The following is a 17,101-nucleotide window of genomic DNA, read 5'->3' as shown; positions in this document are numbered from 1 at the left end:
GGGAGTCCAGAACTAGAGGGCATAGGTTTAGGGTGAGAGTGGAAAGATATAAAAGAGACCTAAGGGGCAACTTTTTCACGCAGAGGGTGGTACGTGTATGGAATGAGCTGCCAGAGGAAGTGGTGGAGGTTGGTACAATTGCAACACTTAAGCGGCATTTGATGGGTATATGAATAGGAAGGGTTTGGAGGGATATGGGCTGGGTGCTGGCAGGTGGGACGAGATTGGTCGGCGTAGACTGGTTGGACCGAAGGGTCTGTTTCCATGCTGTACATCTTTATGACTCTAACTGGACACAATATTCTGGTTGTGGGCTATTCAGCTTTTTATGAAGGTGAATTTTAACATCCCTGCTGCCTTTCTACTACATGCCTCTATTTATGAAGCTCATATGTTTTACTAATTCTCTCAATCTGTCCTGCTCAGGGATCGCCATTATTCAATAATCGTCATGCAGCAATCCATCAGTATAGTACTGAAGTCTCACTTTGTTTATGTGCTCAACTGTATTTGTAGTTTTGAATTTTGGCCCTGTCTCTGAGGTTAGGCAGGTACCATTGAGCCAGACCAAAATTAATTCACTTTACACAAAGGCTAATGTTCACTACGTTGAGCTGGAAGGTCACAGATAAAAATTCAGTTGAAATATTGATACCTTTCGGAAATTATCAAAGAGAATTCTAACAAATGTGGGATTTGATATGTAACAGTATGTGTAATGACCACTTCTAATCTATTTGCCTCACTCTTGTCTCCACAGCAAGAAATGCCCCCACTGTGCTGGTTCAGCCAGCCCCCACCACAGTGAGGGAGGGGGAAATGGTGCAATTACACTGTCAGGTCACAGGTCAACCACAGCCCAGGATCACATGGTACAGGGCAGCCGGCTCTCTAACAACCAATCACCAGGTAGGTGGAGCAACCCTTGAATTTCCTTTTAATAAGGAATTATTTTACCTGTATGTGGGCAGGTTAGATTAAGTTGCTCTGAGAGTGTCCGTTCAGCTGCCTTTGTGTGGGTCTGTAATTAGACCTCTCTGTTCACAGTGACTCCTGACCTATCTATCAGTTCCCCCCTCTCTGCTCAGATTCATGTAACAACTTATCTCAGTCTTACATTTCATGACCTGTCATTATTAGCTCAGACTAATTTCACGTAATGGGGGCCGTCTGGCAGAAGATAAGCTGAATTTGCTGTCCGAATAAGAACACAGAAGAAAGCCAAGTTGTCATTGTCAGATGTACATTTGCTTTCAGTTTCTCTTCAATTTTCTCATCAAATTTCTAACCTCAGTAACAAGTGTCTATGAGGAGTGGAACAAATCTAACTGGAGGAGGGTGCTGAGTCCTTGTTTGTTGCAGGATCTGACAAGTATCAGATGTACTTACACATCCCTGTTCAATAAGACAGTAGTATTGTAGATATCTTCTATACGTTCATGAGATGTGAGCATTACTAGCAAGGCCAGCATTTGTCCCCACCCATACCTAACTTTGAAATGAATGCCTCACTTAGACACAGAATAAACCACTTTGCTGTGTGTCTGGAGTCACATGTAGACCAGGCCAAGTGAGGATGGCAGATTTCCTTCCCGAAAGGACATGAGCGAAACAGGTTTTCAATGACCATTGATATGGTCATCACAGCTTTCAAAAGCTAGTGCTTCCAAATAAACCTGTTGGACGATAACCTGGTGTTTGATTTTTAACTTAAAATATATATTTCAATTAATTATAATTCATTGAATTCAAATTTCACCACCTGATGTGGAGATATTTAAACTCATCTCCTCAATGCATTAACCTGGGACTCTGGATTACATATGAGGGATTGACCCAAGCCTCTGCTCCTTTCTCTACAGTTCATCTGTAATTGGTAAGCAAGCAGTGCAGAAGGTGGAGTTGAGTCTTAATTTAGGTGGCACAGTGGTTAGCACTGCTGCCTCACAGCACCAGAGACCTGGGTTCAATTCCCACCTCAGGCGACTGACTGTGTGGAGTTTGCACATTCTCCGTTTCTGCGTGGGTTTCCTCCCACAATCCAAAAATGTGCAGGTTAGGTGAATTGGCCATGCTAAATTGCCCGTAGTGTTAGGTGAAGGGGTAAATGTAGGGGAGTGGGTTTGGGTGGGTTGCAGGTTGGTGTGGAGTTGTTGGGCCGAAGGGCCTGTTTCCACACTGTAATTTAATTGTATTAGTAAGGTTAAGAATAAACAAGGGAGGGAGCAAATTGATTGAATGCTTTGAGTATTAAATGAGGTTATCAGGTCTGGCTAGTTCTTGCATCTGAATCACAAGACTCAAGTCTCACTCCAGGTTTTGAGCAGAATATATGAATTAGAAAATTAATTGGGGCTGATCTGATTGGGGTTCAGGTACTAAAGTGGAGCTGAATCACCATTCTTCTCTTATTCAATCCCTGACTGAGATACAGAATGAAATGAAACAAATAATTGTGAATGGTGGAGATCTGAAACAAAAACAAACTGCTGGCAAAGCTCATCGGAAGAGTCACCAGACTGGAACCATTAACTGTGCCTTCTCCTCACAGATGCTGCCAGACCTCATGAGTTTCATCAGCGATTTAGGTTTTTGTTTTAAATAGTCAATAACCGTGCCTCAAAAGTTTAGGCGAGGTGAGTTTCATAGACTCATGATCCTCTGAGAGCAAACACGCTTCTGCTCATCTCCATCTTAAACAGAAGACCCCTTAATTTCACACAGCTGAGCCTCTCCCATGAGGGTAATACTGGTGGAAGACTGCACAGTCAGAATTGTATTTTGAAGTGAGATGTTAAGCTGAGGTCACCTCTACTTTCTCGGAAATGTAAACTATCCCACAGGTCTATTTTCCCCTTTAAGGAGCTGTCAGTTTGTTAACTTGTTTCTTGTTTACTCGAGAGTATATAAGGGGACAAATGGTTTAAGATCAAGGTAAGAAATGAGCACTAACAAAATTGACATAAAAACAGCATGTAGTGGCGAAGCTCAGCTGTTCTAACAGCATTTGTGGAGAGTGAGGCAGACTAAATGTTTCAAATGCATTGTAACTCTTCAAGATACATCACAGTCAGATTAGACTCAAAATGTTAATGGGTGCTGCCAAATCTTCCGGGTTTCTCCAGCATTTTCTGTTCCTAACATCATCAACCTTTTCCATACTGAAAAACTGAAATATGGAAATTATGGGAGGCACTGCCCTAGTGGTATTATCGCCAGACTCTTAAGCCAGAGAAAGTAAGGACTGCAGATACTGGAGATCAGAGTCAAAAAGTGTGGCACTGGAAAAACACAGCAGGTCAGGCAGCATCCGAGGAGCAGGAGAGTTGACATATCGGGCATAAGCCCTTCATCAGGAATGTGGCCGAAGCATCAACTCTCCTGCTTCTGGGATGCTGCCTGACTTTTAGATTCAATTAGATTCCAGACAGTGTGGAAACAGGCCATTTAGCTCAAGAAATCCACACCAACAGTCCAAAGACTAACTCACCCAGACCCATTTCCCTCTGACTAATCCATCCCTGAACACTATGGGCAATTTAGCATAGCCAGTCCACCTGACCTGCACGTCTTTGGGTTGTGGGAGGAAACCGGAGCGCCCAGAGGAAACCCTGGCAGACACTGGGAGAATGTGCAAATTCCAGAGAGACAGTCGCCCAAGGCTGGAATCGAACCCAGGTCCCTGGCGCTGGAAGGGTAAAATGCTGACCATTAAGCAACCATGCCGCCTGCTGTGCTTATCCAGTGCTACGCTTTTTGATTAATCTAGAGACCTAGTAATGTTCTAGGGACTTTTCTTCAAATCCCACTATAGTAGATGGTGGAATTTGAATTCAATAAATATCTGAAATTAAGAATCTAATGAATTTTGTGAATCCATTGTTGATTGTCAGGACAAAACCTATCTGGTTCACTAATGTCTATAGAGAAGGAAACTGCCATCCTCACTAGTCTGTCCTACATGTAACTCCCAACCCTACAGCAATGTGTTTGGCTCCTAATAATTATATTGGCATTAAATGCTTGCCTCGCCAGAGATGCCCTCATATTGTGAATGAATAATTTTAAACACACTGTTAAAGAAGGATTCCTATCCATTTTGCTGCTCCACCATTTGGCATGGGATCCAACTGAAATCGGATCCTCGCTGCGCATCTCTGTTTGGTTTCAGCAGCCACTCAGTGGCTCAAAGGAATGGCATCCTAAGCTGGAAAATCCTTTCAGGTCTCAATATTCATTCTTCAAGCCAAGAGTCACCCTTTGAGGTTACGAGTGAATCTCTGAATGCTGAAAGCAGCGTGGGGGAGAGTGAGTAACAGGCTGTGGTTTTCCTCTTGATGCTCTAGGTACAGGGCCGTGTGCTACGCATCCTTCGTGTGAGTCCAGCTGATGTCGGTGATTACATCTGCCGTGCGACAAACGTCTATGGAATGCGCGAGGTCAAATTCTCCGTCTCAGTCACTCCTTCCACCAGTATGTAATGCACATTCAAGTGTTTCACCTTTCAACCATCTTTGATTTTCTTTATATCTGTTTGCTTTATTGTACTGGGTCAAGGATTTGTTGTATTAGACTGCAGCGATTAATGCGGTCAGCTGGCCCCCACCTTCTCAAAGGCAGCTGGGGATGGGTGGTAAATAGTGGCCCAGCCAGTGACACCCACACCCCATGAAGGAAGAATAAGGACTCTGTAACTTCAGTGGCCTCAATGCTGGAGAACAAACATTCTCTCATCAGAGTAAACATTGTGTTATCTAGTACAACAGGCCGCCTACTTGTGGAGCGTTTCAGAGAACACCTCTGGGACATCCGGACCAACCAACCCAACCACCCTGTGGCTCAACACTTCAACTCCCCCTCCCACTCCACCAAGGATATGCAGGTCTTTGGACTCCTCCATCGCCAGACCACAACAACACGACAGTTGGAGGAAGAGCGCCTCATCTTCCCCCTAGGAACCCTCCAACCACAAGGGATGAACAAGGATTTCACCAGTTTCCTCATTTCCCCTCCCCCAACCTTGTCTCAGTCAAATCCATCGAACGCTTTTCCAGCAACACATTTTCAGCTCTGATCTCCAGCATCTGCAGACCTCACTTTCTTATCTAGTCCAACACCAATGAGTTTCTTGGCAATCAGTTAAAAATCACACAACACCAGGGTACAGTCCAACAGGTTTATTTGGAAGCACGAGCTTTTGAAGCACTGCTGCTTCATCAGGTGGTTGTGAAGCAGACCACAAGACACAGAATTTATAACAAAATTGTGATCAGTTGTGTCGTATGGTCCTGCTTCACAACCACCTGATGAAGAAGCAGCGCTTATGACACAATTTATCATAATTTTGTTATAAATTCTGTGTCTTGTGGTCTGCTTCACAATCACCTGATGAAAAACTGCTTCGAAAGCTAGTGCCTCCAAATAAACCTATTGGACTATGACCTGGTGTTGTGTGATGTTTAACTTTGTCCACCCTGGTCCAACATCAGCTCCTCCAAATCATCCTAGCAATCAGAATTTCTAAGAGCTTTTTTTTTTAAGAAAGTCACTTTCTGTGTTCAGGTAAAGCATCCTTTAAAAGCAGTTCATAATAATAACAGATTCTAAATCTGCACAATATGTTCATAAGCCTTTTTTACATGAAAATTATTAAATTATTAGGTCAGTTTTGGTCACAGTGCCTGGAGAAAGAGCCACTGAATTTCCCTGACAGTTCAATGTTTTTTTAAAATCAGCTTGAAGGAGTTGGTGCCAGTCTTTAGTTGTGGGGAGCTCTGACATTAAATCACTGAAGAGATACTACCCTGCCATTCCCTTCCCTGGTAGGATGCCTAACATGACAAACTGAACCCAAAGGAAGGCCTCGCACTCTGACCTGTGAGTGGTGTTGGCAACAGAGTCTGCTATTGATGTACCAGCGAAGGCTGAGCTGTGGACCTGTTTTTAACAGACTGCACAACCCCAAAGCAGAGATTTGTACCTTTTTAATAGTTGTGCTAGTCCAGCATATGAAGTGAAAGCTTTTGTTGAAGCATCATTCATGGTTTATTCATCAATCTGTCCAGCATGCTGTGGAAGGCTTCTGTTTGCTACTCCCCTGTACTCCATTATTTTTGATACTTCCATATTTTATACAGACCAATGAAACCAAGGGAAGTTTCCACTAGAGGATCAGGTAGTAAAAAAAAAATGAAGATTTTCCTAAGTGCAGCAGCATACTGAATTATACAAGGGCTTTATGATCACTTTGTTATGTCATTGGTGAAAAAGAAATTGAATTGTATTACTGTGCTGAGTACTCAGCTGCCTCCGTCCTCTTCACAACCCCCATTAACAGTGATATTTGATTAACCAACAACACATGAATGGGGAGTGCTGGAAAACAGAGATTTTGTTATAGAATCTAAGATAATTAGTGGAGGATAGGTTCACAATTATACACCAATTGATCTAATATTAAAAGGCGATAAAGTTTCTCGGCGTTTCATGAGTTCTCTGTTTCAAGTCCTAACCTAAAGAATCAATTGCATAAATGTAACACCTTGAATGAAAGAAAATTCAATTGCTCCCACTCCACAAAACTCCATTTTATTTTTGAGCAGTAAGTATTTTAGCAACAAGAACAGGTTAGAGGCTTGGAATTCTGTGGTGAGTAGTTTACCTGGTCTGGCCTACATGTGATTCCAGAGCCACAGCAGTGTGGTTGACTCTTAGCTGCCCTCTTGGCAATCAGGGATGGGCAATAAATGCTAGCCTAACCGACAACACCTACATCATGTCAATGAATTTAGCAAATTAATGTTTTAAGGACTCACTGGGTGAATGTAGTCTGGTATCTGGATGGAGGTTTGAATTCTGCCATTAAAAGGTTAACAAATAAGAGGACAATCTGTGCATGGAGCTGGATGACATTTGTAGGACATTTGCTAAATAAGTGTTTCATACCTGTCTTCATTTTGGAGGAGGAGGATGCAGGTGGGAAGAGGGACTGTGAGGAGGTTTTGGAGGTTAAGACTTCCTGAAAAAGTGGACAAATCCCCGGTCAAGGTGAGCTGTAAGGAGAGGCTGAATAGGCTGGAGGTTTTTTTTTTCCTGCATCTTCAGAAGCTGAGGGGTGACTTTGTAGAGGGTGAACAGTCAAGGTCTTTTTCCCAGGGTAGGGGAGTCTAAAACTGGAGGGCATAGGTTTAAGGTCAGAGGGGAAAGATTTAAAATGGAGCAGAGGGGTAACTTTTTCACTCAGAGGGTGGTGTGCGTACGAAATGAGCTGCCAGAGGATGTGATGGAGGTGGGTACAATTCCAACACTTAAAAGGCATCTGGAAGGGCACATGAATAGGAAGGGTTTAGATTGAAATGGGCCAAATGCTGGCAAATGCGACTAGATTAATTTAGGATGTCTGGTCAGACAAGTTGGACTGAAGTGTCGGTTTCTATACTGTATAACTCTGACTTCTGATTACCCAAAGTCCACCATTCTCAAGGCTCAAGTCAGGAGTGTGATCGAATACTTCCCACTTGCCTGGATGAGTGCAGCTCCAACAACACTTGAAGCTTGAAATCATCCAGGACAACGAACCTGCTTAATTGGCACCATTGAACTGAATTGAATTGAATTTATTGCCACGTGTACTGAGGTACAGTGAAAAGCTTTGTCTTGCGAGCAGTACAGGCAGATGACATAGTTAAGTACATCAATAGTATCTAACAGGTAAACAGCGGCAAAAACAAAAACACAGGTACAGGTGAATGGTACAGGCACAGGGACAGGAACACCATGTCCTCCAACTTCCACAATGATCCCTTTGGTCAGGGAAGCCCAGTGGAAGCAATATTCCTTTGACAAGCACGTTCCAATCTCTAACCTCTGCAACCATAGGAACACTATCATTTGCAAGCTCCCCTCCAAGCCACTGTCCATTCTGACTTGGAAATAAATCACCGTTCCTCAGTGTGTCTGGATCTCCCTCCCTAACGTCATAGTGGATGTTCTTATACCCCATGGATTGCAGCAGTCACCACAAGCACAAATTGGGATGGCTAATAAGTGATGGCCCAGCTAGTGACGCCACATCCCCTTTACAACTGAAAATAAATCGAGCTGTTGTGATCTATTAATGGAGAATGTGATCCGAAGGATAATCCTTCCTTGAGATTCCATAAAGTGTATGGTATGAGTTCCCAAGTGCATTTTTAAAGACTGGTAGACTGAATGCTAACAACTGCAAGGCCTCGGCCATATGAAGGACTCAATAAATGGGAAGAGGGAGGGAGTTTGGTACAATGAAGCATCACATTTTGATGGGAAGATGGGTAAGAAGAGCAGGGGGGAGCACAATTGCCCAAGCTGGGGGCCAGGATATACCCTTGCATTTTTTACAAGTACAATTTTCAATCCAGATGCTTGCTTAAAACTCTGTCCTGGTCTTCACCCTTCCAACAGCACGAGGCACTGCCCCGACGGTCAGGATTAACCCTTCTTCTACCTCTGTCAGTGAGGGAGAAATGCTGGAGTTACACTGCCAGGTCACAGGTCAGCCTGACCCCAGGGTCACGTGGCACAAAGCAACAGGGCCACTGACAGCCAATCACCAGGTAGGTGAAAGTGATGGTACAGGTTTGGATTTTCCTCCTCTGGGGAACATACATGACATGGGTATTATTAGGTTGTGTGATCAAAGATTTAACTCATCATTGCTGTGGAAGATAATAAATAAGGTCACCTGTCACCACCCTAAACCCCAAATGACGCCAAGTAGTTATTTATTTTGCCCCAGTGTTGGTTTTGGAGGGGGATGTTTGCAGCAGGTACCCGTTTGGTCTCATGCCTGACTAAGGATCTGCAATATTGAAAGGTTATTCAGAAGCACCAGAAAATCTCCTGGGCAACTATCAGGATGCCATCTATCTGCAACTGCCAGAAAGGTATTGATGAGACGGTCAATCACAGTCTAAAATGGCAGGGCAGGCTTGATGGGCTGAATGGCCTCTCCATGTGTCGAACAGCCTGTATTCCAAAGAGAGATAATTTTGCTTCTCTGGTTAAGGATCAGTAGTGCAGTGTTTACTCTGATTTTCTGCACTGCTGTTTGCCTCGACATGATGGTAGAGGGCTGAGTGATGATGGTGACCTGAAACCTGGACGCTGTCATCCATGAGTATGCAGCAGTGCTGACCTTTGGGATGATCCCCTTCAGCAGCTCTGAGCGATATCCTCATTGCAAGCAGCTTATGTGACACTACTTTGAGATCTGTGAGCAACTCAACCAGGATGGCAGCAGTCAGCTGGCCAAGACTCTGCCAATGGTTCTTGAACCCATCATTTTTCTTTAAACTAATCTTTCTTAATCTTGCACCACCACATCCATGGTTGCCAAATGGAGATCACTCTTTATGTTCTTTAATAAATTCTGAATTTATTAAATTCTGGGGCGGAACGGTAGCTCAATGATTAGCACTGCTGCCTCAAAGTGCTAAGGACCAGGGTTCAGTTCCAGCCTCGGGCAACTCTGTGTGGAGTTTGCATATTCTCCTCGTGTCTGCTCCGGTTTCCTCCCGCAGTCCAAAGATGTTCAGGTTAGGTAAGCTGGCCATGCTAAATTGCCCGTAGTGTTCAGGGATGTGTAGGTGAGGGGCATTAATCAGGTGTAAATGCAGAGTAACAGGGTAGGGGAATGGGTCTGGGTAGGATATTCTTCGGAGGGTCAGTGTGGACTTGTTGTGCCTGTTTCCACATTTTTGGGATTCTATAGAAAAAAATTTGGTCCGACTCCCATCATTCCCTTTTAATTCCCTTCATCTCCCTTAAATGACACATCCCTCTAACTTGCTCACTTACCGCTAGGGTCAGTCCTGGACCCATTTGAGTTTGCACCTGGACTTATGAATAAAAGACAATAATAATGAAGAGTTGTGTTTTTTTTAAAATTGCAACAAAACTAGGGGTGACCTTATTAAGGTTTATAAAATCACGAGGAGCATAGATAATGTGACTAACCAAGGTCTTTTCCCCAGGGTAGGGGAGTCCAAAACTAGAGGGCAGAGCTTTAATGTAAGAGGTGAAAGATTGGGAAAGGACCCAAGGGCCAACCTTTTCATGCAGAGGGTGGTGCACATGTGGAACAAGCTTCCAGAGGAAGTGGTAAGGGCAGGTATAATTACAGCATTTAAAAGACAACAGACATTTGGACAGGTACATGGATATGAAAGGTTTTGAGGGATATGGGCCAAATGCAGGCAAGTGGGACAAATTCAGTTTAGGAAACCTGGTTGTCATGGACAGATTGGGCTGAAGGGCCTATTTCTGGGCTGTGAGATTCCAAGGCTAGGATGCTGAAACTCTCAAAGTTCAGGTGTGTGTTTAATCAGAGCTTCATCTATTATGCCTGAAGGTAAAAGTCACCTCTGACTGTCCTGAATGACAACTGTGTTATTGTTATCAGTAAGTTTGTGAACACTCAGAGTTTCCTGTTACAGTAAAGGGAATTGTAATTTTCCTCTTGATGCTGCAGGTTCAGGGCAGTGTTCTACGTATCCTTCGTGTGAATCCCAATGACACCGGGGATTACATCTGCCGCGCGGAAAACGTTGCCGGAACACGGGAGATCGCATTCTCCCTCTCATTCTCTTCACCTCCATTCAGTATGTATCTCTGCCACTCCTGTTCTCTGTGTTCAATTATTTCCACCATCTCACTTTCACTTTCAAACTGTGCTATTTATGAAAACCACTACAAATGCCGGAGGAAATATCACAGAAGGCGCTTCACAGGAGGCTCCCAAGCACTGAGGATTTCACCTAGACAGGGGACGAAACGTCTGCAACACAAATTCCCAGCTCGGCGAACAGAACCACAACAATATTTATGAAAATCTTAACTGTCAGATCATACAGCAGGGAAGAATGAAAGCAAACATGGGAATACAGGGCTATAGATTAGTGCCAATTTCATTTTGGCCTGTCTGATTTTTCAAAAGACTTCAAAAGGCAGCATGTTCTCAGCATGCATATGCAACAGAACGTTCTTAGTTTCATAGTAATAGAAGCAGGAGTGGGCCATTTGGCCCATCGACCCTGCTCTGCCATTCATTAAGATCATGGCTGATCTATCCATCATCTCAGCGTTATCCCCATAACCCTTAATTCCCCTACCATGCAAAAACCCATCCAACGGTGTCTTGAATGTATTTAATGAAGTTGTCTCTACTATTTCCTTGGGCAGAAAATTCCATAGATTCACTACTCTCTGGGAAAAGCAGTTCCTCTTCATCTCTGTCCTAAATCTATTCCCCTAATCTTGAGGCCATGTCCCCTCGTCCTAGTCTCACACACCAATGTAAACAACTTGCCTGCCTCTTTCTTATCTATCCCTTTCATAATTTTATATATTTCTCTATGATCCCCTCTCATTCTTCTAAATTCTAGTGAGTAGAGTCCCAGGTGACTCAACCGCTCCTCATCTTCAGAATTAACCTGGTGAACCTTCTCTGCACCGCCTCCAAAGCCAGTGTATCCTTCCTCAATAAGGAGACCAATACTCCAGCTGCGGCCTCACCAATACCTTGTACAATTGCAGCAGAACCTCCCTCTCTTAAATTCAATACCTCTAGCAATGAAAGCCAATATTCTGTGTGCCTTCCTGATTCTCTGTTGTACCTGAAAATCAACTTTTAGTGATTCATGTACAAACACTCCTAAGTCCCTCTACACAGCAGCATGCTTCAATCTTCCAGCATTTACATAATACTCTGATCTACTATTTTCACTTCCAAAGTGGATAATCTCACATTTACCAACATTGTATTCCATCTGCCAGACCCTTGCCCACTCATTTAACCTATCTAAATCTCTCCGCAGACCCTCCACATCCTCTGCACAGTTTGCCTTTCCACTCAATTTAGTGTCATCAGCGAACTTGGATACGTTACACTCGGTCTCCTCTTCCAAATCATTTATCTATATCGCAAACAGTTGCAGGCCCAACACTGACCCCTGTAACACCTTGCTCATCACTGATCTCCAACGAGAGAAAGACCCATTTATCCCAACTCTCTGCTTTCTGTTGGTTAACTAGTCCTCTATCTGTGCTAGTACATTGCCCACAACTTCATGCATTCTCACCTTATAAATGAGTCTCACCTTATAAATGAGTCTTTTATACAGCACCTTATCAAATGCCTTCTGGAAATCCAAGTATACAACATCCACTTGTTCCCTTCCATCCACCTCGCTTCAAAGAACTCCAGTAAGTTCGTCAAACATGACCTTCCCTTCCTGAGTCCATGCTGCGTCTGCGATGAAACCTTTTCCATCCAGATGTCTCATTATTTCTTCTTTAATGGTAACCTCCAGCATTTTCCAGACTACAGATGTTAAGCTAACTGGCCTATAGTTACCTGCCTTCTGTCTACACACTTTGTTTTTAACCACAAAATGACATTCACTGTCTTTCAGTCTGTTGAGAGTCCAGTGAATTTTGGTAAATTACTACCATAACTTCCACCATTTCTTTCAGCATACGGGGATACATTCCTTCAGGACCAAGGGACTTATCTACCTTTAGACCCTCAAGTTTGCTCAACACTACCCCTTTAGTGATAATAGTTGAATTTGAGGTCCTCAGCTCCCATTGTATCCTTAACATAATTTTTTGGAATGTTAGACACATCATCCACTATGAAGACTGACATAAAATAGCTACTCGAGGCCTCGGCCATTTCAGCATTATCCAATATTAATTCCTCTTTCTCATCCTGCAAAGGGCGTACCCCCACTTTAGCCACCCTTTTCTGTTTTATATATTTATAAAAACTTTTCCTACCTGTTTCTATATTCTCTGCTGATTTGCATTCATAATCTATCTTTCCTTTCTTTATCATTTGCTTCATATTCTTTGTTACTGTTGGAAGTTTTCCCAATCTTCCTGTTTCCCACTACTCTTGGCTACCTTGTAAGTCTGAGTTTTTAATTAGATGCCTTCCTTTATTTCCTTGGTTATCCAAGACTGGCTCTTCCTGCCCTTGCTATCCTTGTTTTTGACTGGAATATACCTACCTTGAACTCTGTGAAAAACCTCTTTGAAAGTCCTACAGTGTTCTGCAATTGTTCCACCATATAACTTGTGTTCCCAGTCTAATTTAGCCAACTCCTTCCTCATCCCATTATAGTCTCCCATGTTGAAGCATGAAACCTCCCCCCCTCCCCCGCCCCGGTTTTAGATGATGCAATTTCATTCTCCACTTGTATCCAAAGTTCAATCATACTGTGATCACTCTTTCCAAGAGGATCCTTAATTATGAGATCATTAATTTTACTTGTCTTATTACGCAGGACCAGATCTAAGATTGCATGCTCCCTTGTAGGTTCGGTAACATGCTGTTCAAGAAAGTTATCACGGATGAGTTCAAGACCGCCTCTACCAACTTAATCCAGCCAATCAATGTGCATGTTAAAATCTTCCATGACTCCTGCTATTCCATTCTTACATTCATCAGATATTTCTTGATTGATCACATATGCCATTGTAGCAATATTATTGGGTGGCCTGTAGACAACTCCCATCAGTGACTTCTTCCCCTTACTATTCTTGATCTCCACCCAAATAGATTCAACAATTTTATCCTTAGATCCTACATCATTCCCTTTCGCCCTAATCTCATCCTTAATTAAGAGTTCTGTCCTTCCTAATTACCTGATACCCTTGGATATTTAATTCCCAGTCATCACCACCCTACAACCACATTTCTGTAATGGCAACTAAATCATATCCCTTTCTACTAATTTACCCAACAAGTTCATCGACTTTGTTTTGAATACTGCAGGCATTCAGATAAAGTGCCTTTAAACTCATTGTCTGTTTAGAATCTAGTAATCTCCCTGTCTTTTGCATATGATTCTGCCGCCTAATTTTACTTTTTCCTTTTCTAACTTTTGTTCTGGTATCTGCATTGCTACTTTCTCTCACCCTCTTGCCATTTTAGTCTACCCTTCCTCACACTATCTCTGCTTGTTACATCTACCTGTACACTGGCTGCTGTATCTTCTGACCTGATGCTCTGGTTCCACTCAACTGCCAAAGCTTCCCCAACAACTGTAGCAAACCTGTCCGCAAGGATATTGGTCCCCCTCAAGTTCAGATGTAACCTGTCCCTTTTGTACAGGTCATACCTTCCCCAGAAGAGAACCCAATGATCCACAAATCTGAAACCCTGCCTCCTGCACTAACTCTTAAGCTATGCATTTGTCTGACAGATCTTCCCATACTTGTCCTCACTAGTGCTTGACGTTGGCAGCAGCCCAGAGTTTACTCCTCTTGAGGTCCTTCTTTTAGCTTCCTTCCTAACTCTCTAAATTCACTTTTCAGGTTTTCACCTATCTGAGAGAGTTCCAAGGTCACTTATTCAATAGTAGTTGTAAGGTAGCAGCTATGATTTGAGCTGTACTCCATGATTTTAGACAATCTGTCATTGGACAATGTCAATGCAAGGAAGTTACCAATGTGAGAGTCAGCCAATGACGGCATCTTTTGTACCCAGGTTTGGCTCCATCTTATTCAACTGCTTTCTGATCTTGTCCTCTCCACAGCACGTGAAGGCGCACCAATCGTGCGAGTTCAACCCCGCCCCATCTCAGTAACCGAGGGGCAAATGTTAGAGTTACACTGCCAGGTCACAGGTCAACCTGAACCCATGATCACATGGTACAAGGCAGATGGTTATCTAACGGACAATCACCAGGTAGGTAATTGTGGTGGTAGAACAATGCATTTTCTGCGTTATTTTACGTAGCTATCAAGTAATGGAAGCTTGTATTGGAACAGGTTGTCAGATAATTTTTAACTTCTATGTTTAACTTTTAACTTTGTTCGTCCTTTCTACCTTGTTGTTAAGATCCTGTACTTGGATACTTGTACCTGAGATGGAGCCTTGTGTGATGACAGTATACACTTTTCACTGTCCTCCTGTACTTTTTGACTTGCATATACATGACAATATAATCAAAATAATAATTAATCCAGGTGTAATCTAACTCAGTAAATGTATCTGCCCTCAGTTTTCCCAGAATCCACCTCTCTGCCTTATTTTCCCACCTGTGACCAGTTGTCTGTTGCCTTGCTAGCTATGACCTGTGACATCTGCTTTTGAAATAATTCTGAGGGAATTCCAGAATAAGAGTCAGTTTGTGAGAAGAGTGTTTGACTGATGGGATGCAAACCTTTCAAGGAGCTAGGTCCAGTTGGCCCTCACATTTAGAATAGTTGCGTCTTACGCAAGCTCAACTACATTCTGGGATTTGGAGATGCCGGTGTTGAACTGGGGTGAACAAAGTTAAAAATCACACAACACCAGGCTATAGTCCAACAGGTTTAATTGGAAGCACTTGCTTTCGGAGCGCTGCTCCTTCATCAGGTGGTTGTGGAGGACACAGTTGTAAGACACAGAATGTATAGTAAAAGTTTACAGTGTGATGTAACTGAAATTATACATTGAAATATACCTTGATTGTTTGTTGAGTCTCTCACCTGTTAGAATGACCACAATAGTTTCACTTCTTTCATATGTAAATCACAAAACTTTTTTAAAAAGTTACATTCTCTCAGCAAGATGTCACCATCTAGACCCCCCAAGAGTCAGAGGGAAATTGAGAAACAAACTTGTAAGGAGAACTCAGCTATCTGTAAGAATAATACGGTAGTTATGGTAGGGGATTTTAACTTTCCAAACATCGACTGGGACTGCCATAGTGTTGAAGGTTCAGATGGAGATGAATTTCTTAAGTGTGTACAAGTCAATTTTCTGATTCAGTATGTGGATGTACGTACTGGAGAAGGTGCAAAACTTGACCTACTCTTGGGAAATAAGGCAGGGCAGGTGACTGAGGTGTCAGTGGGGGAGCACTTTGGGGCCAGCGACCATAATTCTATTCGTTTTAAAATAGTGATGGAAAAGGATAGACCAGATCTAAAAGTTAAAGTTCTAAATTGGTGAAAGGCCAATTTTGACGGTATTAGGCAAGAACTTTCAAAAGCTGATTGGAGGCAGATGTTCGCAGGTAAAGGGATGGCTGGAAAATGGGAGGCCTTGAGAAATGAGATAACAAGAGTCCAGAGAAAGTATCTTCCTGTCAGGGTGAAAGGGAAGGCTGGTGGATACAGGGAATGCTGGGTGACTAAAGAAATTGAGGATTGGTTAAGAAAAAGAAGGAAGCATACATCAGGTATAGACAGGATAGATCGAGTACATCCTTAGAAGAGTGTAGAGGAAGTAGGAGTATACTTAAGAGGGAAATCAGGAGGGCAAAAAGGGGACATGAGATAGCTTTGGCAAATAGAATTAAGGAGAATCCAAAGGGTTTTTACAAATATATTAAGGACAAAAGGGTAATTAGGGAGAGAATAGGGCCCCTCATAGATCAGCAAGGCGGCCTTTGTGTGGAGCCACAGAAAATGGAGGAGATACTAAATGAGTATTTACTATGGAAAAGGATATGGAAGATATAGTCTGCAGGGAAATAGATGGTGACAACTTGCAAAATGTCCAGATTACAGAGGAGGAAGTGCTGGATGTCTTGAAATGGTTAAAGGTGGATACATCCCCAGGACCTGATCAGGTGTACCCGAGAACTCTGTGGGAAGCTAGAGAAGTGATTGCTGGGCCTCTTGCTGAGATATTTGTATAGTCACAGGTGAGGTGCTGGAAGACTAGAGGTTGGCTAACGTGCCACTGTTTAAGAAGGACGGTAAAGACAAGCTAGGGAACTATCGACCAGTGAGCCTGACCTCAGTGGTGGGCAAGGTGTTGGAGGAAATCCTGAGGGACAGAATGTACATGTATTTGGAAAGGCAAGGACTGATTCGGGATAGTCAACATGGCTTTGTGCATGGGAAATCATGTCTCTCAAACTTGATTGAGTTTTTTGAAGAAGTAACAAGAAAATTAATAAGGGCAGAGCAGTAGATGTGATCTATGTGGACTTCAGTAAGGCGTTTGACAAGGTTCCCCATGGGAGACTGATTAGCAAGGTTAGATCTCATGGAATACAGGGAGAAGTAGCCATTTGGATACAGAACTGGCTCAAAGGTAGAAGACAGAGGGTGGTGGTGG

General features: G+C 43.0%; 1 protein-coding gene across 1 annotated transcript in view; it reads left to right on the top strand.

Annotated features, from left to right (window-relative positions):
• hspg2 (heparan sulfate proteoglycan 2) overlaps nt 1–17,101 on the top strand; it is a 522,026-nt gene that overhangs the window by 407,224 nt on the left and 97,701 nt on the right. The window contains exons 64-68 of the mRNA XM_043675530.1: nt 761–909; nt 4,347–4,473; nt 8,443–8,594; nt 10,511–10,640; nt 14,583–14,734. Of these exons, the coding sequence (XP_043531465.1) occupies nt 761–909; nt 4,347–4,473; nt 8,443–8,594; nt 10,511–10,640; nt 14,583–14,734 (710 nt within the window). The remainder of the gene's footprint in view (nt 1–760; nt 910–4,346; nt 4,474–8,442; nt 8,595–10,510; nt 10,641–14,582; nt 14,735–17,101) is intronic.

The sequence above is a fragment of the Chiloscyllium plagiosum genome, chromosome 34, assembly GCF_004010195.1.
Source record: "Chiloscyllium plagiosum isolate BGI_BamShark_2017 chromosome 34, ASM401019v2, whole genome shotgun sequence".
NCBI classification, from domain to species: Eukaryota; Metazoa; Chordata; class Chondrichthyes; order Orectolobiformes; family Hemiscylliidae; genus Chiloscyllium; species Chiloscyllium plagiosum.
The sequence above is the reverse complement of the archived record's forward strand: the minus strand, read 5'-3'. Positions and strand labels throughout refer to the sequence as shown.